The sequence below is a fragment of the Pseudopipra pipra genome, chromosome Z, assembly GCF_036250125.1.
Source record: "Pseudopipra pipra isolate bDixPip1 chromosome Z, bDixPip1.hap1, whole genome shotgun sequence".
Classification (NCBI taxonomy): Eukaryota; Metazoa; Chordata; class Aves; order Passeriformes; family Pipridae; genus Pseudopipra; species Pseudopipra pipra.
In genome coordinates, this window is record NC_087581.1 from 20,736,034 (window position 1) to 20,756,343 (window position 20,310).

Genomic DNA, 20,310 nt, shown 5'->3' on the forward strand with positions numbered 1-20,310 from the left:
AATCTGATTACCACAAACTAATCTGTGAAAGGAGAAGGTATCAGTCTATCTGAATAGGAATAAGCCTGCTCATTATTCCTCAAGAATGCTTATTACATTTTTTTCCATGACCAGCTAACAGCAGCCAATTGTTTCAGCTGGGATCTGTAGCTACTTCTTAGCCCATTCCTTAGTTAGAATCCCAGTCATAAGCATCTTGCTGCCTTAAACCATGTCATTGCTTGTGGAAAGTTCTGTGTGTAGGTAAGTTAGGATGCAATCTTTAGTTTGAACCCTTCTCTCTGTTGCAGGTTGTGGTGAGCAGAGTGACGGGATAACAGAGCTGAGGGGAAGGATGTGGAAGGAGAGGAATAGAAAGTGAAAAGATAAAGGAAAAGCACACCTCAAAGGGTAGGAGGCACGAGAGCAGCATAACTGGAAAGAAAAGACCAGGGACTGAAGAAGAAACTTTAAGGAATAAAAATATGGGAATTAAAGAATAAAAATCCTCCCACTCCTTAATGCACATCTGCAGGAGATGAACCATCGCAGTTATCATGCAAGCCTGTGCACTGTCTGTGCACTTGAACACTCCACTGGGCAAAGAAGCTGGCGGAAGGTAGTAAGGCTCCAGCAATACAGTAGAGAGGTAGGATTCTTCTCCCTATATCCTCTCCCAAAAATGCCTAAAATGCAAGAAGATGATACAAAGCAGATCCATTCTAAGTCCACTGTGTAGTTAAGAAATGGGTTCAGAAATTAAAAAGCAGAAGGAAGAAAATTAAATATTCTTAAACAGAAAATTATTGGTCTTAGAGGGAAAGACTGGACAAAGGAAAAGTAGGTGGTCTTAATATCACAAGCTTAATAATCTAAGATTAACTTAGATTAAGCTATCTTAGAAAGCTGTTCAAATAAAAAAAAGCTTGTGTACAATGCTGCAGAGCTGACAAAAAGCAACAGAAGGAAAAATTAATGATTTCCTTGTCTCTCATATATCATGAAAACACTAGTGCAAAATTTATACAAATGATCAACACTAAGAATGCATCACTGTGCACTCAGTTTATACCGGTATAAGCAACAAAACTCCAGGGGAACAGTATAGAGTGTCTCTCTGTCTCCTCCACCACCCTGTCACAATCCATGTGACCTGATGAGATGCATCTGAGGGTCCCGAGGGAACTGTCAGATGAAGTAGCTAAGCCACTAACTGTCATATGTGAAAACTCATGACAGTCTAGTGAAGTTCCCAGTGACTGGAGTAAGGGAAACATAACCCTCATGTAAAAAACCCAGAAAACCCAGAGAACTACAGATGGGTCAGTCTCACCTCAGTGCCCAGCAAGACCATGAATCAAATCCCATGGAAACTATGTTAGGGCACATGAAAAATGAGGATCTGATTGGTGGCTGCCAATGTGGCTTCACTGAGGGCAAATCCTGCCTGACAAATTTGGCCTGCTACGATGGGGTTACAGTGTTGGTGGAGAAGGGAAGAGCGACTGATATCACCTTCCTTGACTTCTGCAAAATATTTGATACTGTCCCACACCAAATGCTTTTCTCTAAAATGGAAAGACACCTTCCCAAAATTGACTAACATTCTGTTTTCCATGTCTGTCAATTCATTTATTTTCTTGGCTTTATTCAGAATTAAATATCTATAATTTAACTTTATGTTAAAATTTATAGTAAAAAGAGATTTAAATTTTCATCAGTTTTTGATGAAAAGTTTGTAACCTGTTCCTAGGTTTGCCCCCTCTATATATCTACTTTTGAGATAAGTGGGTGCTTTCACTGCTTTCACTGGGACATTTCTTTCTAAAATATTGTCCTTATTTAATTGGTGACATTTCAGAGAAATTCTAGTAACACAGAAGGGAAAACACAGGAAAATGGATAAAGTTCTACAGAAAAATAAATACTGCTGGCATCTAGATGCTGGAGTTTGCCAATACAGCATGGCTAATGCTTTCCTAGATACTGAGATATTGTTGGCCCGTACAGAGGTTATGTACTCTTCAGATATCTAAATACCTCTTTGTCCATATTGCCTTTCACAAAAAACAGTTAATTTGGTCAGGTTAACAATGATTTACCAAACAGCTTATCTGCTATCAAGTGACTCGTTGCTACTTCTGGGTATTGAAAACATTCACAAAATGAGTCTTCACCAATTATTCATAAAATTTCTGAATGCTGAGATCTCATACAGATTGCTTAAAACATACAATCCAAGAGTGAATCTTTCAGTTCACTTGATTGCTTACTGCATCTGTTCGATCTTTTTTTGCTTGCAATCAGAGGAGTTATATGAAGGAATGAATAGGATAAATGGTTCCTAACACTTTTAAACATCTCAGAATATTTTCAGAACTCAGACATGTTATTACCATTTAATGAATGCCTCAGGCTCACTATTCTCTTTCCGTCATTTATGTAAAGAAAGGAATTTAAAGAAAAAACAATGAACTTCCTAAAAATCACATCCATCTCTTAATTTTTTTCTACAAACTCAAGTTGTGAATGTTTAATACCATACAGTTTGATCTTGAAAAGAAAGGTGTACGTTATCTGAAAATGAAAGAATTTTTCTAATCAATCTTAAAATGTGTAAACTGATTCTGTCTTTATGTTAAAGGGATCCTTTGCACCGCAGGGGAAAATAAGCCTAAATACACAAGCCTTATATACACAAAAATGGCTGAATCTTTCAGTTTTTGTAGAGTTTCTCCTGAGCATAGTTGTAAAGCCTCCAAACTGCCAATTTGTTAGCAACATTGAAGTCCCCTTTCTGGTTTCTCTCTAGTCTCACTTAAATTACACAGTAACACTCACAAGACTGAACTATTATGCAATAATCATGCACCTTTATCCAGTTCTGCATATGGATTGTACATTAAGTCCCTAAACAGGTACACATAGGCCTTGTGGGATAGTGAGTGTTGTTATGAGTATTTGCTTTTGTTCATTTCTTTGGACTGTTTATAGCTGTTCTGAACATGGTTCTATAGCACTGGGAAGAAGTAAGTTTTTAACTGAGTTTAGATTGTGGTATTTTAACTGTTTTCGTCGTAATTTCACTTTCAGTCACGTGCTGCGATACTAGTGAAGCATTGTCACTATGTGGATGATCTTTAATCCAGTAATATACTGTAATCTGTCTGGAAAATGCCAGAAGGTAACTGGGACTCATCCTGTTGTATAGAAGGACACTTTGCAGCTTCAGCTTTACTAAAAGCTGGGAAAAAAAAACAAACAAACAAAAGAGGAACATACAATAAAACAAAACCACAAATAAACAAACAAACATACAACAACAAAGATACCCTTGTCTTACCAAAGGGAAATTCTGGAAGATCAATAAAACCCTGCTTTCCACAATCAGGTGTATGGAAAGCAAGTGGTTGGGACATCAGGTGGGCTTTCAGTTTAGCAGCCTGCAAGCCCTCTTTCATCAGTTTCACAGTTTCCAGGCAAGTTTCTGGATCAAAATGGCAGTTGACTCCAACAATAGAAGCACCTGGGAGAAGGAAAATAACTTCAAGTCACATCTTCACAGAAAGTGGGAAGTGAAAGTTCTGAGCCACAGCAGTCCAGAAGCAGTACAGTCCATCTTTACACCAGTGTTATGAAAACAAGGCAGATGTGTTAGAGTTCAACTCTGCTGAGGTTGGTCATTCCGTTTGCATCTCAGTTGCACTCCTCTTTATCTTCCTGATGATGAATGACATCTTCCCCCCTTCTACAGCTGCTTTTCTTACCAGTGCTTAATCAGTGAAGTCTGATTACATACAGCCACACATGCAAATAGTTAGCAGGTTCCTAACACAAGTTCTACCTTTGGATTTCAACTCTGACTGGAAAGGAGAAGAGCAGTTTCAAACAGATATAATAAACCGCTGTACCATCATTCATCATGCCCCTGATTAGTTTCTTCTGCCTTTCCCCTTGTCCTGGGAATGGGCAAAATTATTAATTTTTTTCATCCTCTTAATTCTCTCATCCTGGGTTTGAACTATGCTTCATACATTTCAAAAATAAATAAGCAGAGAATCAAAGGTGGCTTTGGATCCTGCATGTGATTCTAGAATTTGGGGCTGGGTCTGTAATGAAATTTGAGTAGGTTTAGGATTTTTCTGTATTCAGTATCAGCTGTCTGTGGCTATTGCTCCCAGCCATTGCTCTCTGATTATCAAGGATTTCATAGCTGCATTTTCATCTGTTTTTACAAGACTGCTTTAGTAAAGTACACATAAAAACTTTACTACAGAATCAAAACTTTTATCAGATATAATTGGGAAGCTACCTACTTCAGATACACATTCATTTATCTCAATAATTAAGGACATTACTTTGTTCCCTGCTTTTAAAGGGCATATTAAAAGAGATTCTTACCAGCCTTTACCAGCTGGACAGCACATTGTCCAGGGGACACTCCATGCATGTCTCCTTCTGGACCAATGCACATTGTAGCTGCAACTGGCTTTCCAGATTCTTTTAGAACTTCAACTGCCCACACGGCCTCTTCAACATGTTCAAAATACTGAAAGAAATTAAAACTGGACTACTTTAGTTTCTTGGCAATGAAGCATAAATACATTAATCCAGACCCCAAATTCACCAGCAATATGACTTGATTCTTTTCTGATTTATACTAACATAATTCAGTTGAGTTCACTGACCACCCAGTTGAAAAAGGATTTTTAAAAGTCAGTGAGTAAAAGTAAGTTAAACATAATGATAATTTTGTTTCAGAATAAGACTGCCCATACAGGATTTGATTAATCGGGGATTAATCCAAGAACTATTTTAATCTAGAAAAGTCACCTTAGGTTGCTTACCACATATGGGAAGAAATAGGAACTAGTTAAGACCCCATTATTATATCCTCTTTGTACCAGTATAGAATTTCACTTGACTGAGGTAGAAACATAGGTTTCAAGGTCCTATTCTAGGACACCTGCAGGTGATGGTGCGCATTTAGAAAAATATCTGATACTACTGGGACAAGAGCACAGCAGAAAATTTTAAAGGAAGAAGCAATATATAGTTGTTCTCCCTAAAGTAAACTAGACATCTTAAAAGTCAACATTGTGCCAGTTGAAGGCAAGTGCATTTTTAAAGATTTACCTCTGCAATTAGGAAGTCCACATTCTTCTTCATAAAGACATCTAGTTGTTTTTGAAAGACTGCTTTAACCTCTGTTTTATTCTTGCAGCTTAAGTATGATGGTGTTTGACTGACCCCTCCAGCCACCAAAGCATCACCTTCATTAGCCACTTCTCTTGCAATGTCACAAGCAGCTTCATTCACTTTCTGGCACTGTGTGAATATAGATTATGTCAATTTTACCTGGTCAGAGATACACATATAATTTCAGAGCAAAAAAAAAAAGGACAAAAAGAGTCAAAAGCCATAATATCTTTTTCATATTCTTTTATAATTTAAATGGATTTTTAAATAATATTGATTAGGAAGATAAAATTCATTAAGAAAAATAACAAACACTAGGAAAAAAATTCTTGCCACTTCTAAGTTATCGTATTATCAAATACTACAAAAAACACATTACCTTTAATACATTTTGCACAAATATTCTGTAAAAAGTGAGTATTTGGTGAAATGGAATTTTCTTTGCCTCTCAGAAAATGAGTTAGTTATCTTTAAGTGTGTGCTTTTATTCTGACATTTGTGGATGGAAAACAAAATATATGGTAATTTCAATTGAATTTTTTAAAATGTATTTTTGTGTTTTGATAATTTAAAAAAAATCAGATATAATATTCATACAGAATTATTTAAGGCATTTTTTTAAAAGATATTATTAATTATTTGATGTTAAAGTTACCAATTTAAGAATAATAGAGGGAAACTTATCAGTATTTGTGATTAATTAATCACTTAAGCTGAAAGACAGATTCCCTCTATAGGTAAATTAGGATGACCAGAACAGCTTTGGAAAAAGAGGTTAAGTGGGGGAAAAAAAAAAAATTTGGAGAAAATCTATCCCATTGTTTGGGACAGATAACAAGTACTGATTATAGCAGGTTTCTCTGCAGTCCATGGACTACTTAGAATCTACATAGTCTTCTCTCAGCTCAAGTTTTCCATGGCTGCCTTAAAAGATGTAGCTGATTTTTAGGTCTATTGCTGCCAGATTGTCTTCCCTTGTGCTCAGGAACATGTTCAGGAACTCGGGGTGGTGGAACCATAAACCACTTAAATCCTGAAAGAACCCGCTTCTTGAACTGGCAGGAAATCAATTTTGAAAGGTTTGCTGCAATGGATTCCCAATACCAGGTGCTCTCCAGCCCTTATAATTTTGCATGGCAGCAAGAATTGCGGCATGGCTTGTTCCAGAGGTACTGTGTTTCTGGGACTACCACTTCAGATATTTCAATGTTGCATCTAATGAATGTAAAGATACAGCATTTCAGATAAATTTGGTCATGATGTTTTGTTATGACCTCAGTTAAACCTAAAGTGTTTCCCTAGTGTCCAGATTGTGCTAATTTCTGACTGAGGCTATCAGGATACAAAGATATTCCTTCTTCCCTGAGTCCTGGGGAATTTTCTCTGTTTTGTAGAAGTTAAAATGTACAATAGGACCAAAGGGAAAGGATCAGAGAAATCCCTCAATGGCAACTATTCTACTCTCAAAGGAGCTATCTAGAAATGCTTGTGCCAGAAATCCCACTGGACCTTGGGCCTGCATCTAGTGAATACACCCAACATCCTACAACTCCTTTTTGCAGGGGGTAAGAAAACACCAGCGTGGTAGTTCTGCTGATGTAACAGATTATCCTTACATGGGACAAGAGGAATATTGACCACAGTGTAGAGCTTGGATTTTTTTACTTGTTACTTTATTGAAGATATGGTTCTAAAAAACATTTTGTTCTAATTAGCCGCTCATTATTTGCTAGGATTCTTCACCATTTTTGGAGCTGATTATTCATTTCTCTGGATGTTAAAGCATTTCTTTTTTTTTTTCCCCCACTAGTTTTGCCTTTTGTGCATTTAGTCCTCCCTATAGTCTTTGCATCAAAACTCCAGTAAACCAATCTCCTCAGATGGGAAAAAACACAATGTGGGTATTCTCTTTACTCTCTTCATCCTTGACCTATTTTATATGGGGGAGGGGGTAGTTTATTTTGGGTTTTGTTTGTTTTTTGCTAGGCTGGTGAGGTTTTTGTTGGTGTGTTTTTTGAGGGGTTTTTTTTGGTTGGTTGGTTTTGTTGTTGTGTTTGGGATTTTTTTGTCCTTGTCTTTCTTCCTAAAATTGTTATGACAAACTGTGAAAGTACTTGATAGTCTCTCTACTAAACCTTTTGAAATTAATCAATTCATTTCATATCGCCATCAAAACTGTTTTACTCACAGTTATTTTCTCAGCAACATAATTGCCCCTGTTCTCTAGTTTGTCCTCACTGGCGTAAAAGGTGAATGTCTGCAGAACATTGGATCCAGCTCTGAGGAATTCCCGGTGAAGCTGACGAACTGCAAAACAAGAGACAAAGAAGAGATGTCTGGTGCACTCATTACTGTGTTACCCCAAAATCAAATGTTTATTGTTGTAATGTTACTGTAAAATAAGTGATACTGTGTTTACTAGAAGAGCCATTATGAGAACGCAGAAGCAGTACCCCAGTTTGTGTAGAACTTCTTTCTACTCACTCTCAGAACATTAGGTAGAAAACTTTCTCCTTAATTTTTCTTTGCTAAGAATGACTGAAGATTTCTATTTAATTAGCAGATTCAGCTTTGCCTGCCACCTTGCCTATCTTCTACTTTGTGCAGTCCTTCAGACTTCCCAGTTATAAAGATGCACAGTGATTTAGGAAGGGAAAGCAGACATATAACAGAAGAACATGAAAGCAACAAGGAATACCAGACAAAAAGATCATCAAATGAAACAGCCGCATTTTCTTAGCTTCTAGACTATGAAGAAGAAAACAGAAGAAACTATTAGGACAACAAATTAAGGGACAAGAGGATATTTATACAGAAGAATACGGTGTTTTATTACTTCCCTTATTTTGTATTTTTGAGTTTTCTCCCTTGACAAAACTCTAAAAGAGTCTAGTCAGCCAAAACCAAAGCTCTGTTTTGCTAAATACACCCTTAATTAAAAGATGCTTCCTTGCTCCAGAAAAGTGACTCACAACACAAAGTTAATTCTTCTCATATGTCTGCAGATGATCATTTTACTACGGAGACAACATTTTCTTTAAAGGAAAGGTTGCCATTACTTTTAATGGACAAATTTCCTACATTAGGACTTTGGGAGTAGGCTCTGCAATGATAGTTTGTGCCTTCCTGGCTGTAAGCAGTACACTGTGATTGCCACAGCAGGAGCAGAACTGGAACTGTCAATTGATTTTATATGTATATCCACAGAATAAGAATTATAATAATGTCTAGAACACCACTGATTGTGTAAAACAGAGGTAAATGCTTGACAGCTTATACCAAATATAGGAATAATTTATTCCCTAGATACTGTACACAAGATACTTACTTTCTACATGCACAAGAAAACTGCAGTTTCTGTGGCAGATGTTTAGTAAAGGTTTCCTGAAGACCAGATTTATCATAACTCATTGTCTATGGACAGCCTGAGTCATTAAGAAAATGCGCGAATTTGTCATGAGTATAAAATCAGCAGTTTGAGTTGCAAGAATCAACTTGCATACGTGCAGGCATGTTTGCTTTCACTGAAGGATCAATGAAAGTGTAGTGTCCTTGCTTTTCGCTAGTAGTACAGTATTTAATTTCTAATTACAGCCTTGTAATTACTCCACTGTGATTTAACACAGTGCTCCTTTTCTCAGCAGTCACAAAGATCTTTTCAGGAACATAGGTTACAGTAGAGCTACATTTCAAAAAGTCCCTGAGAGTTGGTTAGAGCCTGGTGCTAGTAATGCCAAGGTTGTGGTTTCAATCCCTGTGGGGCCATTCATTTAAGGGTTGGACTCGATGATCTTTGTGGGCCCCTTCCAAGTCAGAATATTCTGTGATACTGTGAAAAGCCCCTGGAATCTGCATGAACTGGTGGGATCAAATTTCATTCTTACACTTTAACAAAGAGACAAAGATTCATAATTCAGGGAGTATTCTTTTCCCTACACCATTACAATAGGCTACTGATCCCAAATATAAGGGCTATCTCTGTATGTTTCTAGTGCTCTGTAATTTCTGTTTCTATTCCCCTCAGTGAGAAAGCATTGATGAAAACCAGTCAGGAAATGGAGAAAGGAAAAAACAAATCTACAAATATTTTCATAAATCTTCTATGATATTCAATAGTAGACCAGATTTGTTTACCCCCATGGTTGGTGGCTTTAAATATGGTTCTAGCATTCCTAGAAGATTGCCTGGTATTTGTGTGAATAAGGATGGTGACATAAGTATGCAAATGAAACACAATCTAACACATGGGATTAAGGAACTTCATACCCTAAAATATCAGATATGAGAACAGGAGGCTCTTGAATGGGTCTACATTTTCAGGGAAAAAATGAGCCTGAATCTCATTTAACCCCAGGCAGATCATTTTTTACCAGAAGAATGAATGCACTGTTGTTGGTATCAAACCCACAGCATGATGCACTATCAAAACCACAAACCACTCGGTAATTTACTTGTGTGACTTCCAGCATGCTAGTGAAACTGTGTTTCCCTCCAGCATTTGAGAAATGGGGCTAATAGCCACATATGAGACTAAACCATTGTTAATAATCTTATGCATTTTAGAAGTCAGGTGTATAACATAAAACACTAAGTTTTAATTTCACTCTGCCGTGAGTTGGACATTCCGTAAAAGACAGATAGAGGCTAACAAGAGATAGGGGCAATAAGCACTACCTGATCTGTCTCAGAAGAAATATTTAGATCTCATTTCTAAACTTGTCAGTTTGGTGAAACTCCTCTCCAGTAGTACAGATAATGGCCTCAAAGTCACTTTTTTTAAATTTGGGTGGTTTTTTTTTTAATCCCTTGCTGCATTCTCAGAACCTCCCACCTTTTCCTTCTTTCCTTATAAAAACAAGAAGCTCTGGTAGTTTGTATGGTTTTTACATCCACTGGCTCAGCCAGTTGCTCCTTGTGTTCTTTACACCTGCTTTCAAAGTAACGTGACCCTTGGGCATGCAGAAGCAAAAAAGCAATAATGGAGAGGAGGCAGCCCCCCACCCCGCACAAAAATCAGTGAATACATTTCCACTGAAGGGTGTATTTATAAATAGCCTGTAAGAGACATGTGGAGAGGGTCAAGGGCTTTTGAGGTGGAAAATAACAAGCAAAGGGGAAATAAAGAGCATGGGATAAGTGCTATGAGTTGTAAGTTGGAACGTGCAGAGGCAGACAAAGTTAGAGGTGGAAACAAACAGAAAGAGAGATAATGGAATTCTCTTTGGGATGAGCAAAGAGAGTCAGCAAATTAGGTCATCAATCCTTAAACCTTTACTGGAGCTCTGCACTATCTAAAGCTGTCCATAACCCTAAATTAGGCATGCTACACATAAGTGACACTTGAAGCCTCAGAGGAATTAGATTGAATGAATAGGTAAGGTGTACAAAGCAATACAACAGGGAGAGCTAAGAATCTCTCCTTCCCCTCTCTTCCTTCTTCCCATGTGTAGAAGGAAAAGACTAATTTGGAAGGGCAAACACAGAACAAAGAAAATTTTTTCCCCCAGGATATTCTGAATTGGCTTGTGGGATTAACTGCACATCGTATTATTAGTGCAAATGCTTTCTTGTAATGAAGCATACATAAATAGTTAATAGCATCTGCTTCTGCACTATTTATGCTAAACACTATAATCTTTATGCTGGAAGGCGTGGAATAGTTGTTCATTTTTGTCTCCATCCACTTTAAGAGTGTTACTCCATTATCTGTTTATTGCAATTTTTAGGTTCTTTTGAGGTCTATCATTCCCCATTTCATAGTGGAGCCAGAAACATTAAATACTCCCATTACAATGTTTATTAAAAACTGTTATTTCTCTGAAAGAATAAAAAAACTATTTTAGTTTATAAATATGTAAGAGTCCTAGAATGACTAAACCAAAACAAAACAGATGGTTAACTGCAGAATTCTTTTCCCTGAGATGTTATAAATCATAAGCTTTAAATGATCAGCTCTAGGACAGACTGGACAAATTCATGACTGAGAAATCACCTAATGTTATTAAACACAAATGTAACCACATCTGCAATAAAAAGTCCCTGAGATGCAAATTATTGAAGACTGGGAGAGCATTTTGAAGATGTATCACTACATGTTTGCACTATTCATATAAGAATATGAATATAAACCCCAGTCAACTGCTTTTGGCTAGTGTTAGAGCAAGTAAAAGGGCTAAGATGGGCAGTTCCTATGCTGTTCTTAACAATGTAATTACACAGTGTCAAGGAACACTCCTATTTGAAAACCTACTATGAGTTCCTTTATAGTTATTATTGAGCCAACCATGTTTACATTCACTACAGGAGAATACTATTTCCTAGTAAAACTGACCTGCTTCTGGGTGTTCTACAGTTGCTTCAGGAGTCCAAGGCCCAGCTTTTACATATCCCCTCTTTTCAAGAGCAAAGACAAATCCTCCATCTCCAATCACAATTTCTCCAGCATCCAAGCGCTCTAGAATACCCTGAAGAAAGCAGGAGGAAATATTAACAATTACTGTGCTTCAGTTTTGTGGCCTTCCTTTATCTTTGTTGCCATTTTCTGTATTTGTAAAGCAGACATAAATACCTGCAGGCTACCAGAAATACTTCTGCTGTAATAGTAAAAAGTAATAAATTTCCTTTTGAAATTATCTTTAAAGAATGGTATATGTGCTCTTTTGCAGCATAAGGCTTTAATATCTACACATTTATTATGTCTTTTCATTAGTCAGTTGTACTGTATTTCAGAGATACAGTCCCCAGAACTGGAAATCAATGGTCCAGTTTCATTCCCATGAAAGTAAAACAGCGTCTCAAATTCTTCTGTAAAATATATGCAAAACTTCTTAAAATGAAACACTAGTATCACTAATCTCTTTATTAGCCCATTTGTCTTTTAGCTACAAATGCCACCTTCGTAGAGCCTTACCACAAATAACTTGTGACACCAGATGGCACAACAGGCATCACAGAAAAGTAATCATGTAACATTTTCCTACCAAACAAGACACATCTCAAAAGCTGGCCTGCAGTTTCTGACAGTCTTTTTAAGGCCTGGGTTTGCTTATCCAGATTTACAAAGTTAAAGAAAATCCTGTTTTGTTTTTCACAGCCCTGAGATGTTTTAAGAAGCCAAATTAAAAACCTTACAGCACCCTGCGATTACCCTTGCTTCTGCCTTCAATTCCATGCTAGTGCAAGGAAAATGGCAATTTTCTTTTTGTAAAATTGAAAAACATGAGAACATATATTAGTTTCACCTGAAATATATTACTTTTTTTATTCCTTTCATTGCTTCATTGGCTTGTTCAAAATTTCTAAAAAGTACATTGCTGTCAGAATAGGGTTTATTTCTGCTATTGGATTGCAACCATAATTCTATTTATTTAAAGAAGTGGATGAATGATTGAAGACTACATACACAAGGTAGTGAGTATAGGAAAAGAATTTATCAAAGGTAAGACTGCAATTTCTCTCCATAGTTTTCTTGACAGTACACTGGCCTTTCAATGGATGAACTTTGAGGGAGTAGGAAAAAGAAAAGCCTCATGGACATAGAGTTGAGTGTGATTTTCATGCTGAGTGGAAGGCTTTTTTAACAATCAGCCTTCAACCTTTAGTAGATTTTCTTTTTTGATACTTTGTCCTTCATTAATATAATTATCTTATTATACCATACCTCCAACAAAGACAAACATTTATGACATCTCAGCCCTGCCCTTTAGGCAGGGTGTGAGTATGCCTTTGCAAGCAGAAGGAACAGTATGCCAATGTGCCAGTTTCAGTACCAAGCACAGCAGTGTAAGGCTCTTCGGAGCCTACCAAGCCTCAGAGGGTCACCAGTTTTGGCTGAGGCACTGACATTGCAGCAAGATGGCAGGACTTCTCTGTGCAGTGCTGCTGTGCAGAGATTGGCCAAGTGTTGGCTTGCAAACCTCTGCATCAGATTCCATTGCACACTGTGGACTTGCCAAAATATTGACCTGATTAAAGCTTTATTATGAAGTGTGCAAGTTTTTATCTTTATTTCAGCAGAAACAGGCAAAAGAATTTTAATGTAAGTGCCAGGAGGCTTTGTAAAGATTGTGCTTGCAATAAACTAACTTGCAGTTGTAACCAAATGCCTCAAATGGGGTGGGAGAAAGGTACCCAAGTGATCACTGTTTGAGCCCTGCTTCCCCTGCCTGCCAAAGTATCTTTTGTAGATGGAGTTTGCTTCAGAAATTTAATATCCAGAGAACAGGTATGCAGAAAAAAAAACATACAAGCAGCCTCAGTTGTTGCTTGTTAACTGAACATCAAGTAATAGACACATATTGATATCACATATAGGTATTATATTTATTATTGTATTATATATGTACTTAAATGCAGTTCAACAGATTTTTTTAACAAGTCACAGGATTTAACAACAGTTTTTCTTCACAGTTCTAGTTTTTTAAACTGTATTTTAAAATAATCTTCCCTTTTGACACACAAAAGCAACATAAGCCATGTTTGAATAGACCATGGCATCTTAATATATTGTGATACATGAAACCTAGCATCAGAGCAGCAGAGATAAATACAAAGCACAAAATACTTAATAAAAACTTACTTTGTCAGTTCATATTGGATTAAAACTTTTTGCAGAGTTTATTATGGGTCTGACATCTTCTCTTCACACCATTTTTGCTTTATATACTGTGTAAAATACCATTGGTTCAATGAGCATATAGCTAGCTGAATTTCAGGGTCAATATTGTTTCATTCTGCCCCAGAGACTTATAGCTGTGTGCTCATGTCTGATCCAGATCAAAACTGTACTGACAGGTGATCTGGTACTACACAAATCTGGTATTAAATTGCAAGAAACAGCACGTGTAAAAAGCTAATCAAGGGGGTTTTGAGCCATCTTTTCACTGTTTCACTTTGCTCCTACAAATGAAGTTGCAGCACATGGTCCATCTATTCATGGAAAGAGTGAATATGAAGATATTCCCTCAACCACCTTTAGGAATGTAACTGAACTGTGTAAGTGAAGAACCTGCTTGGTCTATCTATAGCCTACCTTTTCCTTGGTGGAGAGAAAAAGAATCTCAAAACAACTATTCAGATCTTAAGTAAGCCCTCTAGAGAAGTCCATTGCCTGTAGGGGGAACTTACGAAAGTTTCCTTCTGCTAGGTGTTGAAGTTAGGTGATAAAATATAAAAAGCAGAAAAAATACCCCCCAACCTTGCTCCTTTGCAACTGATCTACCTGAAAGACCTAGAGCTCATGGACTTCTTCCTGTATCTTTCTGTTCTCTTACTCTGGACTTACACGCTACACATAAAAATGTGCAAAACCAGTTCTGAGTAAGGTGTGCCCTACTAATGGCAATTGTGTCCTTCCAAATAAAAGATGGATACATGATTCTGCTGACCTTCCCAAGCAGCAGTGCAGGGCAGCAGTATCGGTAAATGTCAGAGAGTTTGATTTAGAAGCTCATGGCTTTGCCTTAATGGCCTGAATGGCTGATGCCTGGATAACTTTTTATACTGGCTTCTTTCTTTAGTTAATGAGGGAGCAAAGGGCACAGATACATAGGAATTTGGGTGGATATTACAAATACTGTTGGTATCAAGTCATATTAATTAACAGAAGAGCAATTTGGGGCTTTTAAATAAAGCAGGCAGGATGCTGAAGACAGAAACCAAATTCAATGACAGTTTATCCTTACAATTTTTATAATTTTAATTTGCAGTGTGTTGTGAGTCCTGCTTAATTTGCATATCAAATACTATTAGGTAAAATGGTCTCGAACTCTGTTGCTCCAGTCTATGTGTTCAGAGAAACAAAAACTCTGTGAGCTGTTACAGAGTTAATTCAAACTAATTTATCTCATAATGATGTCCAAATGTCTTTAACGGCTCCATGCTGAACACTTAAAATAATTATCATGGCTTTATTTTAGGTTCTCGCAAGATCACCTTACCTGCAGAGATACCGAGTACCTTACTGGTAGGTAACCGGCGCAGTTCGCGGGTCATGGCGCTCTAGCAGCAGCTCCCCGCGGGAGCCTACGGGCAGGACCCCCCGGAGGCTGGAGGGGCGGCCGGGAGCTCTGCCCTGAGCCGTCGCCAGACTCGCGGTGCGGGGCTGCCCTCCCGCACCGCCCGGTCCCGCCGGGGCAGCGTCCGCACCGCGGCGGGCGCCGGAGGGGAGTGCGGCGGGGATATCACTCCCGTGCCCATGGGGAGCAGCGCCCGGGGCTGGGTGGGGAGAGAAGCAGGAGAATTACCCTTTTGCCCTGTTTCGCGGTCTTCCTGATCGGCAGCATCTTCCTCGTCCAGGGACGCCGGCTGCCCGCTAACCCCCGACAGCTCGGCGCGAAGATCAGCCCGACGAGTCCTCTGGTCACGCTTTTATAGCCCCGGGAGGGGGCGGGCGCTGGGGGCAGAGCTGCGGGCGACACCCCCTGCCCAGTCCGGCCCCTGACCCCGCAGGGCGCCCTGGCACGGCCGGGGCTGTCCCGCTCCTCCCGCCGCCGCCCCCGCCCGGCTCGAGTTCGGGAGGCGCCCGGTGCCCCCCGGGCTGCCCCTTCGGCCAAGGGGCGGTCCGGCACCCTCCTCCGGGAGGGCTGGGCTCGGCGGGACAGGGGCGGGGCGGGACGGGTCGCCGCGGGAGCGGTGCGGGGCCAGCGCTCCCCGTCACTGGTTGTGTGCGGGATGAGCGCGGTGCTGCGGGGAGCCCTGCGACGGCTGCAGCCCCCGCGCCGGCCCAGCCCCCTCGGCGCGGCGGCCCTGAGGCCCCTCGGCACCCAGGGGTGGTGAGTGCGGGCGGGGGGCGGGCGGAGGGGCCGGGCGCGGTCGCACAGTCCGCACGTGGTTCCGCGCCGCCCGAAGCCGCGGCTCCCGGTGATGCTGCTGTCGGGGATGCGCAGGGAAGGCAGTGAGAGGGGCGGGCTCCTGCCGCCGGCCTCCGATGCTCTACCAGCGGCCGGACGGATCACCTGAGGGCAGGGAGTGGATCTCCCAGCGCCTCGCATTGCTGCGGCAAAGCCAGAACCATCCGGGGTGCGTTGCTGACGTGGTGTAAGAGATCCCTCCTGGTGTCCTCTGGGCCATACCGATGAGCAAGTACTGACCGGTTTTAACTGGCACGATCAAACATCTGGGTGCAGGTGTACTTCACCCGGAAGGTGCACCCCGGATCTTTGCCGGGCTCCTGGGCAAAGGTTTGAAAAAAACTGAAAGTCAGGTGAGAAAATCTCAAATCCACAGCATAAAAGAAGCATGAGAAAAGCCTCTATGGTTGACCTTGATTAACACGTGCCTCAAAATTCAGTAGAGGAATGGTGTAAGTGTCTCACATTTGGCTGTTAAACAGCTTACTGTTAACTTGCAAAAATTCATATGTAATCGCAAAAAAGAACACGTGCAAGTGTGTGGTGCACCAAATACACAAACCTGTGGTGTTCTGTCCTCCCATTTATTCGTTGCTACCTAGAGAGTAAGCATGGTGCACATTCCTCCTGCAATTGCAGTTAAAATGTCATAAGATCTCTATTCATAATACATAAAACAAGTAGCTTTGTTTTCTGACTGGAAGACTAGTTATACATTAGAAAGTCTGTGGCCAGAGAAGTCGCAAGTGTACAAGGAGAGATAAAATTGAGTAATGATTAACTGTCCTGAAGGGAGAGATACTGTGGTTTACGTAGTGTGTACTGCTACTGTACTAATATGTCCTACCTTGTCTCACACCAAAAGAAATACTTTTTTAAAAATAGTTATAAATTTCCACATGTAGCTTGCTGCTTGGCTGGCTGTGGATGAGGTAGCAGAGAGGAGGATCAGATGACTTAGAGAAGAATGGGACTGCCTATGGTAGCAGTTCTGGTTTATGCTGGCCTAAAGTAGTTGTGAAAATACAGTGTGGTGGGGTAGCAGGTGTGAGCAATTGACAAAAACCTGTTTCTATAATGTTTTGTCTTCAGAAAACAAGAACATGTCAAAATAGACAGAATATAAATAAAAACCAAGTTTCATTGTTCATGAACACATACACTGTCATAGTCTACTGACACTGGCTTTAGAAATTTATTAAGGAGCCTTATTAAGGAGACATTTTTTAAAGACTTTATGTTGCATATACTATAGCGCTTTCGAAAAGTCAGATTTTGACACTGTCATTTGGGGGGCCAGTTTGTTATTGAAAAATAGGATCTACGTATAAAGTTATATTGGGTAATAACACAAGTTTTAAAGTTGCAAGTGGAAGCAAGCTTGCTTTGGTTTTTTTTTGTATTACTACTATTTACATATATGACCCTCCAAGAGCATTTACTTTAAAAGAAGATACAGGTGAACACGTTGGGGTTTAAGTTAGGTGTGTAAATTGCCAAGCAGACACCAAGTTTTATTATCATTGAAGGAGTAAAAAAAAGAGATGGAAAATTGCCTTTTTGTAATTTTTCTTTTTTTTCAGGGAAAAGACCTCATCTCCTTCCTTGGGGAAAGACAGAGCAGACACAGTGATCATTGGAGGTGGTTGTGTTGGAGTGAGTCTAGCCTATCACTTGGCTAAAGCTGGCTTGAAGGATGTTGTTCTGCTAGAAAAATCTGAGCTCACTGCAGGATCTACCTGGCATGCAGTAAGAAATATTTTGTTAATCTCTCAAATTAACAGCAGTTTGTGTATATAATGGTGTGGAAGTTTCATTACCTTTTTATTTCCTGGCTTTCTTTCCTGCCACTGCTGAAATTATATAAAGTCTTGGGGGAGCAAATATAACAACTGTACACTGTGGGGGGTTTTTAAGCCTGAAGGTTTGTCTGCATTTTAAGGAAAAGAACTAAAAAGACATACATGTAATAATATTAGAGTGGGGACACCTCCTATAGTAATGCTAATCATGTGGACATACTGGTGCACAACGTACATGCATGTAATTCCATATTTTCTACATTAATGTCTGGAGCAGGTAATGTAACAAAATGAAATAAAGCTTGCCACAATAATACAATAATAGATGCTTTTTCCATTAATTTCCAGTTATTCTTATCTGAAATTGGGAGGTTGTTATCCCTGTGTGTAGACCCTGAGATTAGCCCAGTTGGTTAGAGCATGGTGCTAATAATGCCAAGGTTGCAGATCTAATCCCAGTATGGGCTATTTACTTCAGAGTTCGACTTGATCCTTGTTCGTTCTTTCCTACTCGGAATATTCTGTGATTCAATACAAAAGAGGAGAAAACCCAACAGTTTAATGTCTCTAGAACTACTCTGTTACTACTGTAGAACATTTATGCATACTTTATCTGAGTGTCTTTCAGGAACAAATTAAGGAGGATGTATCAGATGTATTGTATTTTATTCTTGTACTTCTCCCAGGGGAGGAAGTCTGAAGTCTAGAATGCTTCATCTTGTTGCAGATAATTTGTGTGTTTGGGGTCTTATTAAAGGACAACAGTAAAAAATGAAATTTTAAAAAGTCACTGTCTGCAATATGTAAGTAGTATATTTCATTTTACGTGCTTTTCAACAAACAAGGCAAAAGAAAACACATTGTGTGTAGTTAGGAGAAACAAAATTCAATAACTTTGTGTCTTTTAGACAGCTATACCATAGTTCAACAAACAGAGCAACACCATGCTTAGTGTCAGATCATGCATCTTGTGTATTGAACCATAACTATGAAACACTCAAAGAGTACTTCGACTTAAGTACAGGAGTGAGGCACTGACTGCTCACGGCATTGCAAATCTGCAGATGTATCAACTTTGAAAGACTGTTGAGATTGGTGGAGGTGCCAGACATTTGGAGAAAGGCATATGTATGCATCCTTTTAAAATGCCGAAGGGCTGAGCAGAGTAGCTAAAGGCCAGCTAACCATAATTTGGTTATTGGGAAAATCATCAAACAAGTCTCAGATCTGGGCTCATAAAGGAGAAAAAATTTGACAGGGAAGAGTCAGGATTTGCCAAGAATAAATCATGTCTGATGAAACCTGATTGCCTTCTATTATGAAATGACTGAATTCTCAGACAAGGGGAGATCAGTTGATGTCACTTATCTAGACTTTAGCAGTACTTTAGATACCATTTCCCATAATATTCATGTATTCAGCTGAAGATGCTATGGTCTATATGGCTGGACAACTAGAAAATTGAAAGACTATTTGGATGGCTAGGCTCAGAGGGTAGTGGTTAATGGGTCATATGCTACCCAAAGCCTGGAAATAAGTAGAGTGTCACAGGAGTCTGACCAGGCACCCATCCTGTTTAATATGTTTTTCAATAATCTGGAGTAGGTGACAAAGTACGTGCTCATAAAGTTTGCAGTTTACACCAAACTGGGATGATCAGGCAATGTATAGGGCATAGCTGCAATGCTGAGGGAACTAGACAGGCTGGAAGGATGAAAGGACAGGAGCTTTATGGAATTTAACAAGGACAAAGGCAAAGTTCTATGCTTAGCCAGGAAAGTGGTGCAGCCTCCATCTTTGGAGGTTTTCAAAGGACTGGCTGAAGAAAATCTTGAGCAATGTGATCTGATCCTTTAGCTGACCCTGCTTTGAATATGAAGTTGGAGAGAGATCTCCCTAGGTCCCATTCAATCTGTTTGTTTCATTATCATTATTTTATGATTTTATGATCTTAATTTTTATACAGTGCAGCCAGGTTATAGTTGTCTCCCAGCTGCGCTCCTGAAATCAGAAACATTCATTATCAGAGGCGAAAGGCATCAAATGCATTTAAAATTCTTTCCTTCACTTGAAAGAGTCAGAGAGTGAAGTATTTATTTAATTCATGCAATTAAATGCTTATGAATATATATGATTTTATAGCTGACTTGCAAGTGATTTGTGGCTTATTTAGTTAAAAAAGACTACACTAATAGTGACCATGAAAATGGAATTTCCTTATATCTGGAAAATGTATTACTACATTTGGAAAAATAAAAGAAGATCAGAAAATGTTTACATAAATAAAAGATGACAGTAAAAGTAATTATGAGATGAAAAACTTTGCAGGTAGAAGTAAATTAGTTACTCCTAGGCTACTTTACACAGCTAAAGAAATTTAAACATTTTGATGGAACAATTTTAATTACAAATTCTACAGTAAAAGAGCCCTGGGGTTTAGTCTAAGGTAATTAAAATAAATGTGTTCACAACCATATAAA

The 20,310-nt window shown here is 39.2% G+C and overlaps 1 protein-coding gene and 1 long non-coding RNA gene across 2 annotated transcripts in view; both read left to right on the forward strand.

Moving 5' to 3' along the window:
* The first annotated feature begins 256 nt into the window (after nt 1–256).
* On the forward strand, nt 257–11,232 carry LOC135407533 (uncharacterized). The gene is made up of 2 exons (XR_010426913.1): nt 257–628; nt 6,573–11,232. It is a non-coding gene; the product is annotated as an uncharacterized LOC135407533 (long non-coding RNA).
* A 4,527-nt stretch (nt 11,233–15,759) lies between these two features.
* The window catches only part of DMGDH (dimethylglycine dehydrogenase), a 41,802-nt gene continuing 37,251 nt past the window's right edge, over nt 15,760–20,310 (forward strand). The window contains exons 1-2 of the mRNA XM_064642649.1: nt 15,760–15,950; nt 17,612–17,777. Coding sequence (XP_064498719.1) covers nt 15,850–15,950; nt 17,612–17,777 — 267 coding nt within the window. The 5' untranslated portion in view covers nt 15,760–15,849. The remainder of the gene's footprint in view (nt 15,951–17,611; nt 17,778–20,310) is intronic.